At 44.6% G+C, this 15897-nt stretch overlaps 2 protein-coding genes across 2 annotated transcripts in view; one reads left to right on the top strand and one right to left on the bottom strand.

Annotated features, from left to right (window-relative positions):
* The first annotated feature begins 202 nt into the window (after positions 1–202).
* traf3ip2l (TRAF3 interacting protein 2-like) lies at positions 203–5768 on the top strand. Its single transcript, XM_083911570.1, has 10 exons — positions 203–366; positions 1140–1227; positions 1435–2114; positions 2244–2286; positions 2390–2454; positions 2541–2638; positions 2734–2802; positions 3013–3129; positions 3216–3290; positions 3526–5768. The coding sequence occupies exons 2-10, from the start codon at positions 1160–1162 to the stop codon at positions 3670–3672; spliced, it is 1362 nt and encodes a 453-aa protein (XP_083767696.1). The 5' UTR covers positions 203–366; positions 1140–1159; the 3' UTR covers positions 3673–5768.
* A 203-nt stretch (positions 5769–5971) lies between these two features.
* The window catches only part of wwc3 (WWC family member 3), a 32712-nt gene continuing 22786 nt past the window's right edge, over positions 5972–15897 (bottom strand). The window contains exons 9-23 of the mRNA XM_083911426.1: positions 14960–15208; positions 13848–13937; positions 13190–13752; positions 12991–13111; positions 12677–12757; positions 12492–12578; positions 11393–11588; positions 11065–11235; positions 9329–9459; positions 9079–9226; positions 8828–8992; positions 8636–8728; positions 8292–8522; positions 8083–8210; positions 5972–6636 (exon numbers count right to left, since the gene is read on the bottom strand). Coding sequence (XP_083767552.1) covers positions 6570–6636; positions 8083–8210; positions 8292–8522; positions 8636–8728; positions 8828–8992; positions 9079–9226; positions 9329–9459; positions 11065–11235; positions 11393–11588; positions 12492–12578; positions 12677–12757; positions 12991–13111; positions 13190–13752; positions 13848–13937; positions 14960–15208 — 2521 coding nt within the window. The 3' untranslated portion in view covers positions 5972–6569. The remainder of the gene's footprint in view (positions 6637–8082; positions 8211–8291; positions 8523–8635; positions 8729–8827; positions 8993–9078; positions 9227–9328; positions 9460–11064; positions 11236–11392; positions 11589–12491; positions 12579–12676; positions 12758–12990; positions 13112–13189; positions 13753–13847; positions 13938–14959; positions 15209–15897) is intronic.

The raw sequence follows: 15897 nt of genomic DNA, 5'->3' as shown, positions 1-15897 counted from the left end.
GTGTGTGTGTGTGTGTGTGTGTGTGTGTGTGTGTGTGTGTGTGTGTGTGTGTGTGTGTGTGTGTGTGTGTGTGTGTGTGTGTGTGTGTGTGTGTGTGTGTGTGTGTGCGCTCCCACGCACGCGAGAGGTGGAGTTTGCGCGCGGGGCGGTGCTGCTCAGCGGCAAAGGAAAGAACCAAGTGCTATCGCGCGTCAATGTTTCTCCGCTGTCTCCAAGGCAACATTTCAGGACAACTCTACATTTATAGTAAAGCCAAAGTGTTCACGTCTCCCGGACCCTTTGAACGGGACGTTTCTGACGGGACTTTTTTTCGGCGCGAGGAGGCTGAGTCACCTGGAGGAGTCTCGTGAGCGTACAGCAGCGACGGTGAGTTACGTGAAGTCATTGACTTGCTTCCACTTGACTTCACGTTACACAACTTGTTACCTGTTTATTCGACAAATAACTCGCATGAGGCACCTTGTTTAAGGTGGTCACATCCCGGGTTGCTAAGCAGCTGTTTTCATGAGGGTTTTTAAACAGTTATAACTTTAAATTTGTCTCGTGCGCTGTGGTACAAATATAAGCAAAATATCGCTACAGGGAAAAACTACTATTCGCTTAAAAATGTGTATAGAGAAAGTCTGGAGACGTATTTTCTCACCTGTGTGTTCTGTTCAGCACGGAGTTAAAGTATAGGAAGTAGGAACTATCAGGGTGGAAGGTAAACTCAGCTCTACTGAGCTTTCATAGACCTACATTGAGTATCTTGGGAAAAGATAGATAGACATGGGCTTTATATAGTCTTCAAATGAGTCTATCAAAATGCTAAAGTATTCACAGACGTGTGTAATCTTTTGGAAGCTTTGTGGTTTGATTTTCCATCCGAGTCTTGTTTCTGTCTGATAATCTTAATTTTGAGTCGATTTGTCTCCAGAGAATTAACCACCACACACTGAGGGTAAAGTCCCGTGTGGGAGACACTGTGTCATAAACAGAATGTGCTCTCATGCGAATCAGCAACACCAGCGGGAGAGTGGGCTGATTTTCAACCATCGCTCTACTGAACAGCTTTCTGTGTGTTATTGTGCAAAAATGACGCTGCAGTTTTGATCAAATGTGTTTAAAAATGATTCCTGTCCTCAACGTTTCATATGCAGCTTGAACCAGACACACATGGATGTCAGGAGGAGGAGGAGGCCCAATGATGCTGCCCGCTTCCATCGACTCTGCCTCAGCACCCAATAGGTGACAACACATACGCTGTTAGATGGGATGAAGTTCACAGCATGTTTAGTTTATATGCAGATGTGTTCATATGGCTGTTGTTTTGAATCAGCCACAGTACATCCTCACTGGCACACGCTACTAAATACAGTAAGAGTGAAGCAGCAGTTGGTGGTCTTGTCCAATATTCATGTCAATGATGGTGACGCATCTGTTTCTCGCCCACAGTCACGTCAGCCAGCTGAGCAAGTACCTTAGCAGCCACCACAACACGCCTGAAGAGAACGATGAGACCATGAGCACAGAGGAGCGAGAAGCCAACGTAGCCTCCAAGCCAGACTTCACCTCTGACCCTGATGGTCACCGCCCCCCTCTGGAACATGCAGTCTTCTCTGAGGACTCCCTGTTTAGCAGACAGAGTCTGGACAGAGAGCAGGAACACAAACACAACCACGCTCTCCCTCAACCTGGCTTGAGCTACCGTTCATACCAGCCTCCCTGCGGCTTGCCTGCCGGGTACAGCCAGCCCACACCGTTCCCCAGCCAGGTCGACGGTGCCTGGCTCCACCCGAGCTTCGCCAGCAGCTGGTCGGGGTATCCCAACAGCCTGCCGTCCTCTCTAAACCCGAAATATTTCTCCAGCTGTTCTGGAGATAGCTGCCTTTCAGGGTACAAGTTTGTGTCTCTCCCTGGTAGAAGCAGCACCATTGCAAGCAGCTTAGAGCAGCCATTCTCGCTGTGCTCCAACCCTCCTTCAGGCAACTTATGCCACCACACGTTGTCTCCGTACTCGTGCTTGCCCCAGGGAGCTGCCTGCTGTGCACAGCGCCCTGCAGACGGCTTCAACAGGGGGCCTGTGGCCAACAAACACCCCTGGCCTCAGCACCATGCAGCTTACGGCCCATACTGTAAGTCTGCTCTGTGACACACACTCTTGCTGTATCCCATCACAACGGAGTGACAAGAGCAGTAAATAATCTATTCATCCTGCTACGCCTTTTAAGAGTTTTTTTGTTCTTTGTTCTGTCTTGCTTTAGATCCAGACGCCTGCAGACTTCCTGGAGCCGGATACACACAAATGTGAGTTTTTATAATAATTGTTCATCACAGGAGACGTATTTCGGTCCCTCCTCTCACGCTGCATGTTTCTAGCTTATCTAAAATGATCTTTAACTCCATGCAGCGGCCACAATGCTCCGGCTAAAGAGAAGCACCCCCCTCGTAGCACATCACTGTCTCTGGAGCAGAGTAAGTGTTGACCAGTAGGTCTGCGGATAATCACATTACTACTGTTTATTCTCCTTTCATTGTTTTTTCATCGCTGTTAAATACAGGGAGGGTCTTTGTCACCTATGAAGCGGACAACGACGGGCATGTCAACGAGGTCATCAACTTTGTTGCTCTACTGCGACACAACGGCTTTGACACGCATGTGAGGTCTTTTTTAATGTTTTGTCACAACAACTGTTGATTTTCTGTTTGGTGTCAGGGGGCAAACTTTGTGACTGATGCCTTTCTGTGTTTCAGATTGATATTTTCGAGCAGCAGTTCAGGAGTATAAGCAAAATCGACTTCATGGAGCGGTACCTCAGTGAGGTACAAACGGCCACATCTTTCTACATTTAAGACAATGAATAAAAAGAAGCTTTCAAATTAATAATCGGGCCAATACCTGGAGCTCTTTTTCTTTCTGCAAGCATGAATATGTTTTAACAAGCAGTTCAATAGGGAGCTGTTTTCATAACTGTGCTACTGACAGGTAGAGCATTTGACAAGCAGTCATTATTATGTCGTCCCCTCACCCAGAAAGAGTACCTGATCATCATCATCATCAGTCCCAAGTACTACGACACCGTGACAGCCTCCCCTGTTGGCCTGGAGAACGACGAGAGGACCTTCAACACCGTCTACATACATAAACAGGTTCATAACAGAAGACTGAAAGATCAATATTTTTATCTTTATTTATTTTCAAATCATTGAACTCTTCGTTTCTGTATCCCTTTTAGCTCCAGAATGAGTTCATCCAGAATGGAAGCAAGAATTTCAGGTTCATACCCATTGTGTTCCCCGGGGCTAAAAAGGTTAGTTTTATGCTCCAGGACAGGAGACTGAACGTAAACTCTGATGATGCATTTCCCTGAGCTTGTAAACACATACCCGTCATGTGAACAATATCACATGAACATAAGGTTACCTTTTTAGATACGTGCTCAACAACAACAACAACATAAAAACACTTTGCATCTGTATCTGTTTTAATTGGACCCTCGAACCTCAACACTTCTCTTTCTCTGCTGTGTGTTTCTGTGATCTCAGTGTCACGTCCCGAACTGGCTCCAAAACACGCACGTTTACGAATGGCCGCTCCATCGGGATGACATTCTGCGGCGACTGATGAGGGTCGAGAAGTACAACCCTCCTCCCATTGGGGAACTACCGACCATTGTTTCCATCCCCATATAGAGACCCACGACCTGAAGCCACAGACTGGAGTTGTGCTTTCTGGAAACCCGCTGGCCGTTGTTGAGGTGAACGCGGACACGCATGCAGGATGTTTTGTTTTATTTGAGTGGAAATGTGATGTTATGGGTGTTGTGTGAACCTCTCTCCTGGAATATGTTGCATAAGTGTAATTAGTGCCTTTTAAATTCCACATAAGTCACAGGAAAGTGCCAGCCTGTCAGTGTTTTCACTTTTGATGTTCACTGGTGCTACTCCTGAGTTAATTACTTTCACAGTCTGACAAGTACATTGTTTACTTCCTCGAAAGCGTCATTTAAAACTCATGATTCATAGAATTTGAACACACATAAATGTAATTGAAAGAGTTTTCATGTTTTATTGAACTCACGTGTGTTATACAAGTAAATAGATGCCAGATATGATATACAGTGTGATGACAGTATATTTATAGAATGGACCAGTGGAGCTTTCATTTATGACAAGTAAACAGTGACAGATATGCCCCCGGGGCACGCCGCCTCAGCCGTATTATCTTTCTTATTACAGTGTCTATCTAACGCAAACAGCCGCTCAACTGGATGGAGTTACTGTTGTATTTTTGAAGTTAAATAACAGATGATGCCTTAAAAAGAAAACAGAGTTTAATCATTATTTTGTTTTTTTACGACACAGTTTGTATCAAAACATTTTTTAGTCTTGTCGTCATTAGGCAGCATCAGAATTATACATTCATATATTGAACTGGTCAATATAATTAAAGTATGTATTTTTAATCTAAAGAAGGTGTTTTACTTGTTTCCTGAATGCTACGTTACTTTGGAACATTTTATTCCTTTTCCTGCACATCACAAGTCACCGGTGCAGTGGCAAAGTTCACTGACAAATGACCTCATTTAAGTTTATGCTCTCGCAGGGTTGAATTTCACAGCATACTGAAACAAATGAAACCACTGAAACCAACCTACAGCTTACAGCAAGTTAGATTTATGTTATATTTACACGTTTTAATACCACTTTAAATGGCATTTAAGAACGGTTTTACAATAACCAAAACTCTAGAAGTTGTTTGTAGATTTGTTGCTGCTGACTCTGGTGCTGGTATCAGGGATGGGGGTGGAGGCAGTGGTGTAGTCTAGTTTATTTTTGGGGGTCTACTGTCATGATCCTACCAAGCCTTTTTTTTTTTTAAAGAAAAATAGATGTTACCAGTTATTTTGAGATTTAAAAAAAAAAAAAACACCAATTCATAAAGTCCTACTTACAATGTCTCAGCATTTTTAAGACTTAAAAGATACCAGTTGGGTCTTTTTTTTAGATCCAATAAATTCCTGCTAAGACTTTTTAAGGATCCGTGGGATCCCTGACCTAAAGCAAGGCAATTATATGAATCATACTTGTTTGTTTAAAAACTAAGGATTTAAACAAGCACTAACAGGTCGATCAATAACACAGGCGCATGATACACCACAGATGGAAGGGGATGTTTGACTCATTTTAAATGTTCTGTCTGCATCACAAACGTTCTTTACGGATTACTTGTAAAACAAAAAAATGTTCTAATCATAATTATCAACTGTAGAACGGCACGGTGTGTTGTCCCTACAATGACGTCTGCTCCCTGGGAAACGCATAAATAAGAGTTTGTAAAACAGCCTCCAAACATGACAGTTAACCAAAGACAAGCAGAGACATGGGACCGGTTTTGCCTGCAGGGCTATTTGGGCATTTTCTATAACAGGGAGCTACATTTCTCTGTATGACAAAGAAAACATGAAGGTTTAGCAAGGCTTTGTTATATTAATTACAGACCTGCCAAGGCCACAGAGCTGCTCGTCTCATTGCGCTCAGGCGGAATTGCGCCTGAGAGCGGTGAGGTAGAGCTCCAGCAGGGTGACAGCCTGCCTCCTCTCAGCTTCTACAGGCTTGTGTGGAAAGGCTCAAACAGGATGTTGTATCAAGATAAGTAGCTGACACTGCTGTCGGCCTGGTGTGTGGTAGGGCTTCTCAAGAATCAGCAAGTTTAGATTAAAATGGGTCATCACAATCTGTTTGAGGTTAAAGAAAAATCACGTGTGACACACTTGAAGAAAATGTTTGTGTGTGCTGAATGATGTGCTCCGCTCATTAAATCAATCCTGTTTATTACCTGCATGTTAAACATTACTGATTAAAAAAGCTGAGCATCAAGACGTGGTTTAATGGTTTTATCTTCACAAGAGGTAACACTGCAGATGTTCATACAGACATCATAAAAAAATCTGAATACAGTGTTTCATATATTCATCCATATAATGAAAAGTACATGAAATAATATTAATTTTAATAACATAACAAAAGGACAATGACATCTGTAATAAAAGTGGATTACAAAGTGACATTTTATGTAAATAACTCTTAAGAATTAGGTAACAGAAAACAAAATCAGACAATAGTTCAATTTAACTGTATGTAAAAACATTGAAGTGCTATTTGTTCAAAGCTACAAAATACACTTAAAAAGCAGGAAGCGTTTTTTTTTTAATTTCCTTCAAGGAAAAGTACTATAAAATAAGTTACAGTACAGTGAATTTGTCCAAACCAACTTTTGTTCCCGTCTTCCAGCCTTTTGTAAGCACAAACGACAGTAGCTATGAGTAAGTAACTCATAGAGGAGTAAAGAGATACTGTTTTCTTATGAGAGGCGTCTTCTCCAAAAAAAAAGAAATGAACTGTTTCTAGTGTGTTCATGTTTGTAAGAGGCCGCACAAACACTTCTGAAAAATGTGAAACCTTCTAATCTTCAACATCATCTGGGTGTCGCCCCGCTCGCGTTCTTGGTAGAAAGAACTTTGTACTTCATGAGCTCAGAAAATTTGACAAATACTTCATGTTTAGTCACATAATACAGAGGCAAGCTCTCATACATCGTCGGCTGGCAAAGGAGGTATGTTGAACCTTGGTCTCGTGAAAAAAGCCATCTTCTCTCTGCAGAAGAATAAAGGAAAACTTAGTTTCACACACATCTTCTTGTGTAAACTGTAAGCTTGTTATCTGGCACTGCTACACACATTTACGCCAACCAAAATGATTTCAATCCTTTGTCCCTGTGTACACTGTTCAGTTGTCTTGGTATATGCCAAAAAGGTTTAAAAGAAAACAACTAAATCCCATCTTTCCACAAGCAATATACCACATTTATTCTGGATATATGTTGTCTTTTATTCAAGGACAAGGCAGTTATGTATGTATTTGAAACACAAGCTCCTGCAGACACTGTTGCATTATGGGTTGCTTATAGCCTTAAAGGTCCACTGTGGAGTAAGTCATTCAAGTGTACACAATGTGACACAAACAGTCGCACCAGTGGCTTTAAACTGATCTTTTTGGATTGTCCGGGACACCCTTCTTTAAAGTTTTCTTTGCTTTGCCTCTGGCCAACAGCAGTGAATATTCAGCGTGAGGAGAGAAAAGCGCCCGTAAATGACAACAATCGCAGTGAAGTCTCTCACACTGAGCTGAAATGGAAACACTTTAAATTAAAGGCATATGTTTTTTATGGATTCAGTTGTTCTAAAGTTTTGGAAATTAAAAAAAACAAATATCCAGATCCCAAAATTAAAAACCGAATACTTACCCAACAAACAAATATCCGGGTCCAGCCCTATGATCTACAGGTTTGACTTGACATGTTTGTTAAACCTCAAGGTTACACACAACATCTTTTCCTGAGAAAAACTGAACTTAAACAGAAACCTTGTTTCCAGGAAAACTCCCCGGGGCACCTGTAACAATGCTAGGCAGGCCAGTGAGCAGCCTATGGGAGCTTCTGACAACTCGTGTAACATGTTTCACTGATGAAAATCAAATTGAAAATCAGGCTGATGAACATGCACTTGTGATGTAGTTTGATAAGGAGAGACCGATCGTCATGTCTGACTCACGTTGGGACAGGCCTACTGAGTAGGTTAATGTTTACCTTAAGGATAGGGAAGGTCAGCACAGACACCAGTAGCAGAATGAGACATTAGAACAGACTACAGCCTCAGAAACACTGTCATGCACCGACGCTGTGATAAGTGGACCGGGTTGATTTCACTGCAGGTCCTGAAACTGTGCAAACTAGAAGACATCACTGCTCCGACGGACGTTTTCCCCTGGCAGCTAATTCTAAATTTTGTTCTTAAGTTATCGCTTGACAGTGTGGACACAACATTGTGCGTTATTCGCTGGTGATAATGCCACCACTTAAAGGTCTACTGTACGGGACTATTTTAATCATTATTATGTTTTTGTTTTCTTTATTTGACGGCACAGAGATCTGGGGTTATGTCCTTGAATGCCCAGGTGTAACAAAGCAACTTGCCCATCGCTCATATCAACATTCTCAGAGTAACAGTGAGACGGCTGACCAGGAGTGAGCACAATCCCAACCTGAATGTCTGCACAGGCAGTGGCTCCTTCTGGCTCTGCCCCCTCATCTGCAGAACCTCTTTGGAAGCCTTCCTCAGCCTCCTCTCCGCTGCCTCCTCCTGACGCTGCTCCTGCTTGCTTTGGCCGGCCTGAAGCACAACAAAACAGGGTCAACTGCTGCCGGCCGGGGTTGGCTGCATCTTGGGGGCTCGCACCTGTTTCTGTCTCACCTGTCTCTGGGCCTCTCTGAGCAGGCCGCGGAAGTGTTCATCCCTCAGGGCCCAGTGGGGGAGCTCCGTGGTGTCTCTGGCTTGCGGGTCCTCCAGTCTCAGCTTCAGCTCCCTCAGGGCGCTCAGCTCCTCCATCAGCTGCCTCTGACGCGTCCTGCAGGCCTGGAGATCCAGCTCCAGGTCCAGGGAGGTACGTGTCGGCTGCTCGGCCAGGGAGGAGCGGTACGACTGCTGCTCACACATACATACACATACACATACACATACACACACAGACACAGCTCAGAAACTAGATATCAACACTCTTGTATGTGCTAGATTTAGAATAAATAATGACACTGCACCTGCTTGTATCGCAATGTTCTTCTTTCCAACGTGTTCCTGACAAAGGGCGATTTCTTTGGTAGAGTTGAGCTGTCGCTGTCGCTGCGGTATAACTGAAAGGGAAAATCGGTCAATTTATATGGAGGAGGAACTATTAAATAAAAAGGGAAAATATTAACAACAAATGGCACAAACAAACTGTCCAAACTCACCCTGCAGACATACTGACTACGAGCGCCAGGAGAGAACGTCTGAGAGCGGACGATGGTGCTGCCACGCATGAATGGTGATGCGTGACCCCAGCGACCCCCCCTCTCTTTGGGCCGGACTCGCACGGGCTCTGGGAACAGGCCTTCTGTCATGGTGGCCTTCTCCACCTGCAACAACAAATCTCTTAAATGCATCTGTCACGCGGGTTCTCACGGTGTCAGTGGCTAAACACAGAGCGTCGCACAGCCTTTACCTTTACTGTAGACAGTTTGCCGGTTGTCTGTTCACAGCGCCTCCCGGTGGTGATGCAGATGCCCTCTGCACACAGGCCCTCTGAGAAGGGAGCCGTGAAGGCCGTGCTGTTGCTGCAGCCGCTGTCCACCGACTCCGCCTGCCAACTCCTGAAAAACACACCCTGGTCACTTTGGCACACATGCTGGAGGCAAAAAGAAGTTTTGTATAAGACGCGACAAAAACTTGGTTCAAGCTGAAAATGTTGCCACCTCTCAGATGCCACCTCCCCCGGCTCATCCTTCTTCTCCAGCCTCTGCAGCTCCAGCTCTGCCTCCCGTTTCTCCAGATGGGGGGTGGTGGTGGTGATGGTGTTGCGTGACAGAAGAGCGCATACAGTGTCCTGTAATGCCACAGAACAAACTATCAAACACCATCCTCACACTGTCAACATTCCTCCGCCCTCCTCTGACATTTCACGTGGGTTGGAGCTGCAGTGTGAGGGCTTGTCTGGCTTGCGAGACACATTCCTGTCAGTTACTCACTTTAACAAACTGCACACCTGAAGACTGTAGGCTAAGAGCTGCTTTACAAAGGTATGAGGAGGAATTTCTCTCGAAGGCACAGCATGATTTACGGTTTAACGAGTTTAAATTATGTATTATTTTCTGGTTAGAGCTCAGGATTGCTGGTGGCAGGTGGATGGATTAGAAGACTCTCCTCTAACTCAGGCCCATAATATCTCCTAACTCTCTCCTGAGCAGAGCCCTCAGCATTCTTTTCATTCTTATCCGAGCAGTCACAAGATGATTGCAGGGATAGGAAAGAAAAAAAATCTGCTTCACAAAACTATTTTTCAGACTGTTAGTGATACCATTTCAGAGGGAAAAATGACTTGTTGGTTATGACCGTTTCAGCAACAAGGAAATGCTCTTAATCATTTTTCGTTCCTGTGTGCACAGGAAATGCCAGTGTTCCATTGTTGTTATTCAAATCAGTTCAGCTGCTCCTCTTACTGTTCCAATAGCCATTGTGACTGGTTAAAAATGTTTTGCTATTTATGTTAATTAGTTGTTCACTAATTATTGTGCTAATTATTACATATACGTATATATACAGTGTAGATATAAGTTGTATTTTAAATAATAATAAGAATTGGCTTCCAAACCAACAAAGCAGAAAACAGCTGGTTTAGTGGCCGTTCGTGGCGACGGAAAGCAATTTTAATGGATATAAGCCAAAGTACTGCTGCAACACACAGCAAGCTAGCTAACACTGTAGGCAACTTTGCATCAGAGCACATACACACACTAGGATGTGTGAACACACTCGACTTTATTGTAGCTGACACTATCAACCAGAAGTTTAAAGACAAAACAGAAAATGGATAAATGGAAGAACTGGCACGCTGCATAAGGTCAATAACTGACCTTACTCAACTTCACTCAACTCAAAGTCGCTTGGGGTCAGAGGAGGACCTCCCATCATTTCGAGGGGGTCAAAGGCAAAAGAATTGGGAAACCACAGTCAAGTCTGTTTTTGTGGCCTGCATTGTCTGCTGGTTGAGGACAGCTGGACGCAAGTTTAATCCTTCTGATATCCTACTTCTGCAGATATTTATTAGAGGCGGGGCGGCTGTGGCTCAGGAGGTAGAGCGAGTCGTCCACTAATCGGAAGATCAACAGTTGGATCCCTGACTCCTGAAGGCTGTGCCATCGGTGTCTGAATGATCTAAGTCCATTTACGAATCAGTCGGACTGTGCTAGTTTCTCTTTTGGTGTACACCAAGGTTCCACTTAAGGTCCCATCATATTTGCATCAAGCTCCCACTGGGGTCTGTTTTTAGACAGTGCAACATTCCTGCTATAGGTCTCCTTAAAACAATCAATTAATAATTAGATGTATTTACTTTTAATGATCTAATTGTATTTTAAATGTAAAACCGTCTCTCTCCCTGAAGCTGGTACACGAGATCACGTCTGTGCCATATGTGTGTGTGTGTGTTTACCATGGTCCTGGGTCTTTGCTCCTCTTCCTGGCTGTCGTGGTGTCTGCGGTGGCTGAGGCTCTTCTGCTCGGGCCGGGGCACCTCCGCCCCGCTCAGCATCTGCACCCGCAGCCAGTGGTAAACCATCTCTGCACTTCCCTCACATTCAGCCAAGCCCACCTGGGCTGTACCCTGCAGACACACTCACGTCATTACCTTAATTTAGATATCAGAAGATCAGTGTTGTACAACACATACGATGAAGAAAAGAACAAAGTCAGTGCTAATGTATCATTTACTGAGTGGGCTCAGTGCCAGCTACAATCCCTGCTCAGCCATTCAGACCCACCAGTAGTTCCTCCTGAGCCTGAGGTCCCAGCGAGCAGACGGACAGCTGCAGAACACACACCGCCAGGGCGTTTGCAGGGACAGGAATGCAGAAACCTTCATTAAAACTCATCTGGGACTGCGGCTCCAACGCCGTGCAACAGTAAAACGCACAGGCCCTGCCGGCGTCCAGTGGAATCAAGTGCACCTTCACATACCTGGACATGAACAGAGCAATAGTCACAATATGAGATTCCTCACCATCAATTAATAATAATAAATTATTTTGTCTACCCTTAATGTACCGGTAATGTAAAATGACTTGGATATTTGACTGTTTCTTTCCTCATGTGGTATAGAGCTATACAATTGTATAACAAATACAGTGATTTGGTTAAAACACACTTTTTTGCTCTGTAACCGAGAGTTAAATGAGGAGATTGAAACCACTCTCACGTAGAAACAGAGGAAAATTGTGGCCTATGTGCTCAACTAAACAAACGAGATATAAAGTATTAATTAGTGAGTTTCAGACTAGCTAGCTAGCTGCAGACTATTTATGTATATGTATAGATGGTATATTTTGTTAATAAATAAATAAGACACGTACACATGCTGGTTGCACATATGCCTGTATCTAGTTACAATAGTGAAAAAAGGCACAGAGTCTTTTACATTACATTATAATTCGATTAATCGTTACTGAAAGGCTTTATCACAGAGCTGTGGCCAAATATAAATTCCATTCAGAGTTTCAAAGTTTCAGCCTAATATAATAAACGAAAGTGTCATTAGGATTTCGTGGTCATTGCCTCTAGAGCCGACCGAACTCTGTGCCGTCAGTCTCAATCACGGTCATTAGAGCAGAGTCAGGACAGATTCCTTGGAATGTGGCCTGACTTTTGGGGTCGGTTCACCTTTGGACAGAGGCAGGCTAACCGTTTCCCCTTGTTCCCAGTCTCTGGTGCTAAGCTAAACTAAGCTAACCACCTCCATGCTCCATATTATTTACCACACAGACATGAGAATGGTATGAATTGTCATCTAACTCTCGACAGGAAGGTGAATATTTCCCAAAATGTCCAACGATTGCTTTAATGATCAGAGCTGAGAGTACTCACACTTTAAAGCCGTCTCTCACAGTGGACCTGTTCAAATTCTTGAGCTGTAGCAGATGCAGCCGGAGAGACTGAGAACCGGAATCCCATCTGCAAAGATTAAAGTACACCACGTGGAATATGGCGTTAGACGATAGCAAGGAAATTACCACGACACCCGCGTACAGTCTACAGTAACGTGTACTCACAGCAGTCCCAGTTGGATCTGGGTGGGCTCGCTTACTGGGGTCAGCTCTTTCATGTATGGCATCTCATCGGACTCCTCAGCCCTGTTGGATGAGGTATAGACAACTGTTATTGTCTCTCAGTGACTGAAAGTTACCCAAACATCATGACACAGTTTATATATTCTTTTAGTTGCTATAGGCTATTTCTGTGTGAAGGGTCAAAGCTGACAGTGGGTGTTGCAGGTTTCTCCTCTGTCACTAGGGGGCGCAGCTGCTCCAGAAGAGTTGGCTGTTTCTGTTCTGTTTTAGCAATGTCAGGATGGACCTCCTCTCACCTTCTGCCCCAGGCTTCGAACACGCCGCTGTCTGTGGCCAGAGCATCCTCTGACACACCCGCAGAGACTCTCCTGGCCCTCCTGCCACTTCTGTTGGCGCTGTTTCCCCTCAGGGTCACTCCTAAAGAGGAAATCACACCCAGTTAGTAATCAGGTAGTCTTCATTCTTTGGGACAAGGATCAGATCTCTTTCACTTGCCTGTGGAGGTGAAAGCCACCTGAGCTCCGCTGTCTCTGTGACTCTTGTCCAGCTGATGCACGCCTGCGGGGCTGTCTTCGCTGCTCAGCATTGCGGTGTGCGACAAGTTTTGCGACTGGGCCCGCAGCCCCTCTAACAGGCCGCGGCCCGCCTGCTCCATGTACTCCTCCGTCATCTGGGTGAGAGGGCAGTCCTGAGGGACAGAGTGGTAGGGCGTGTCCATGGGAGAGCTGGGCGGTGACAGGGAGGAGAGTGAGGAGCGGGAGGAAAGCGAGGCCAGGGACTGCGGGGTGTCGTGGGAGCGCTTGGTTTTGCTCTGGGTCAGGGGGTCGGAAGCGAACATGGAGCAGTCTCTGGACAGGGTCTCTGGTGACAGCAGGTAGCGTAGGTGGGGGTCGAGCGGCTCCCCGGCCCCCTCGAGGCGCTCGTACTGCGGGAGACCGTAGATGTCGCTGAAACTGATGGAGCTAAGGGAGCCTCGGCTGGACGCCAGGGAGCCCCGACTGGAGGCTAGAGAGCCGCGGCTGCTGCTGGACGACACCGTCAAAGAGCTGGCCGACAGGCTGGAAGATAAGAGAACAAAGACAACATAAGAGACACGTAAGGAAATATGCACTAGTGAAGAACCGGAAGCTTGAGGGACGAGTGTGTGCCGCACCTCTTCAGCTGGGAGTGAAGGTAGGTGGTGATGCGTGTGGCCTCCTCCAGCTGTCTCAGCAGAGCGTTCCTCTTCTCCTGCTGCAGGATCCTGTCATGGGGCGCAAGTTCAATTAGTCGAATGAGGACTTAGACAGCGTGCATATAAACTGGGCAATGACGGCACCATTTCTTCTCCAATTACAAGAGCATGAGTCCCAGTTCCAAACTCCAGTACATGCCAACTGTGTACATGAACTACAGTATATACTACTGTAGTTCATGTACACAGTTGGCATGTACTGGAGTTATACTACAATACACTGGTTTTACTGTACTGATACAAAGAAATAACGTACTGAAACTGTGACTTAAGAAGCTGGAAATACACAAACAGCAGACAGAAATCAAGTGTTTAGTATATATACTGACTGATTTCCAGTGTGAACAAATCACAAACGTAAAATCTGCTTAGAATGAGAGCAGTATGGAACAACAGCTCACAGGGATTTATGATGACTGAGGTGTTACAATGGAGCCGTTTAGCAGGGTGTAGATGCATGGCACGTGATATAAAAAGAGAAAGCAACTGTCTTCTGTACACACACACACACACACACACACACACACACACACACACACACACACACACACACACACACACACACACACACACACACACACACACACACACACACACACACACACACACACACACACACACACACACACACACACACACACACACACACACACACACACACACACACACACACACACACACACACACACACACACACACACACACACATATTTGTGGCGGAGGAAATGATGGTGCAGAGGAGTTCATGAAACTACATTATGACAACAATAAAAAAAAATTCCTAGTACTTACAAAGAGTTTTGCCGAGTTCAAATGTACAGAAACCGATTCATTTATCTTATGCATTTTTTTCTTATTTCCAAAACTAATTTACATTGCTACACATTAACAATGCAAGCCATACTGAAGAAAATATGAACTCTACAAAGGTCTGAACAGTGAAACAATGTGTCAAGGGAACTACAGATGCCATCCTGGAACAAGCCCTGTGTTCAAGTGCAAAAATCCTAAATCCTCTCAGTCCCACTCACCTCTGATTGGCTCCCTGGCTCTGGGAGCTGTGGGCCCTCTGCACCTCCTCCTCCAGCCTGGAGCGCTCCTCCTCCAGCTGCAGCAGTGTCTCTGGAGAATGCTGCTGCTTGCTGACCAGGATGAGCTCCTGCAGGAGGGCCTCCTTCTCGCGCAGGAGCTGCATGAAGTCCCGGTCGCGGTCCGCCTCCGCTCGTCCCGACCAGCTCTCACTGTCTAGCTGCGCTAGCTGGTGCTGTATACTCTGCACCCTGAGAGGACAGCAAGGAAGAAGGAATGAAAGGCATATTTCTCCTCTCACCTGGCACCGGGTCAACCGCGGGCAAGTACGCACTGACTCTACTTGGATGCGAACGTTTGTTTACATAAACGTTGCTGGAGCCAAATGTTCCTGGCACTCTGATTCAAATACAAATAGTTCATCAGCTTTGATCATAGATAAAAAAATATATTATTCCCCTTATTCCCATGAAGTCTACACGTGCTGTCATTCAAATGTAAAAACAACCATGAACAGACATAACAGTAAACAGTTCTCAGGCTAAAATATCTGTTGAATGGAGGATACAGATCTTCTTCATAATAAACCCAACATTTACGCATCATCGGCATATATATATATATATATATATATATATATATATATATATATATATATATATATATATATATATATATATATATATATATATATATATATACACAGTATATACTGTACATATACATATTTCTAAATAAAGAATGCCAGTGCCATAATCTTTATGCTGAGTTAATTTAGCTGGCTATAGCCTTATATTGAATGGACAGACATGAGAGTAATCCTATCTTTTGGCAAGAAGATGGAAGAGTGGATCTTCTAAAACTATTCCTTTAAAAGGTCCCATATAGTAAAAAGTGATATTTCCATCTCTTTTTTTTAATTATTATTATTATAAAGCAG

This window comes from Echiichthys vipera, assembly GCF_963691815.1.
Source record: "Echiichthys vipera genome assembly, chromosome: 3".
Lineage (NCBI taxonomy): Eukaryota > Metazoa > Chordata > Actinopteri > Perciformes > Trachinidae > Echiichthys > Echiichthys vipera.
The sequence above is the reverse complement of the archived record's forward strand: the minus strand, read 5'-3'. Positions and strand labels throughout refer to the sequence as shown.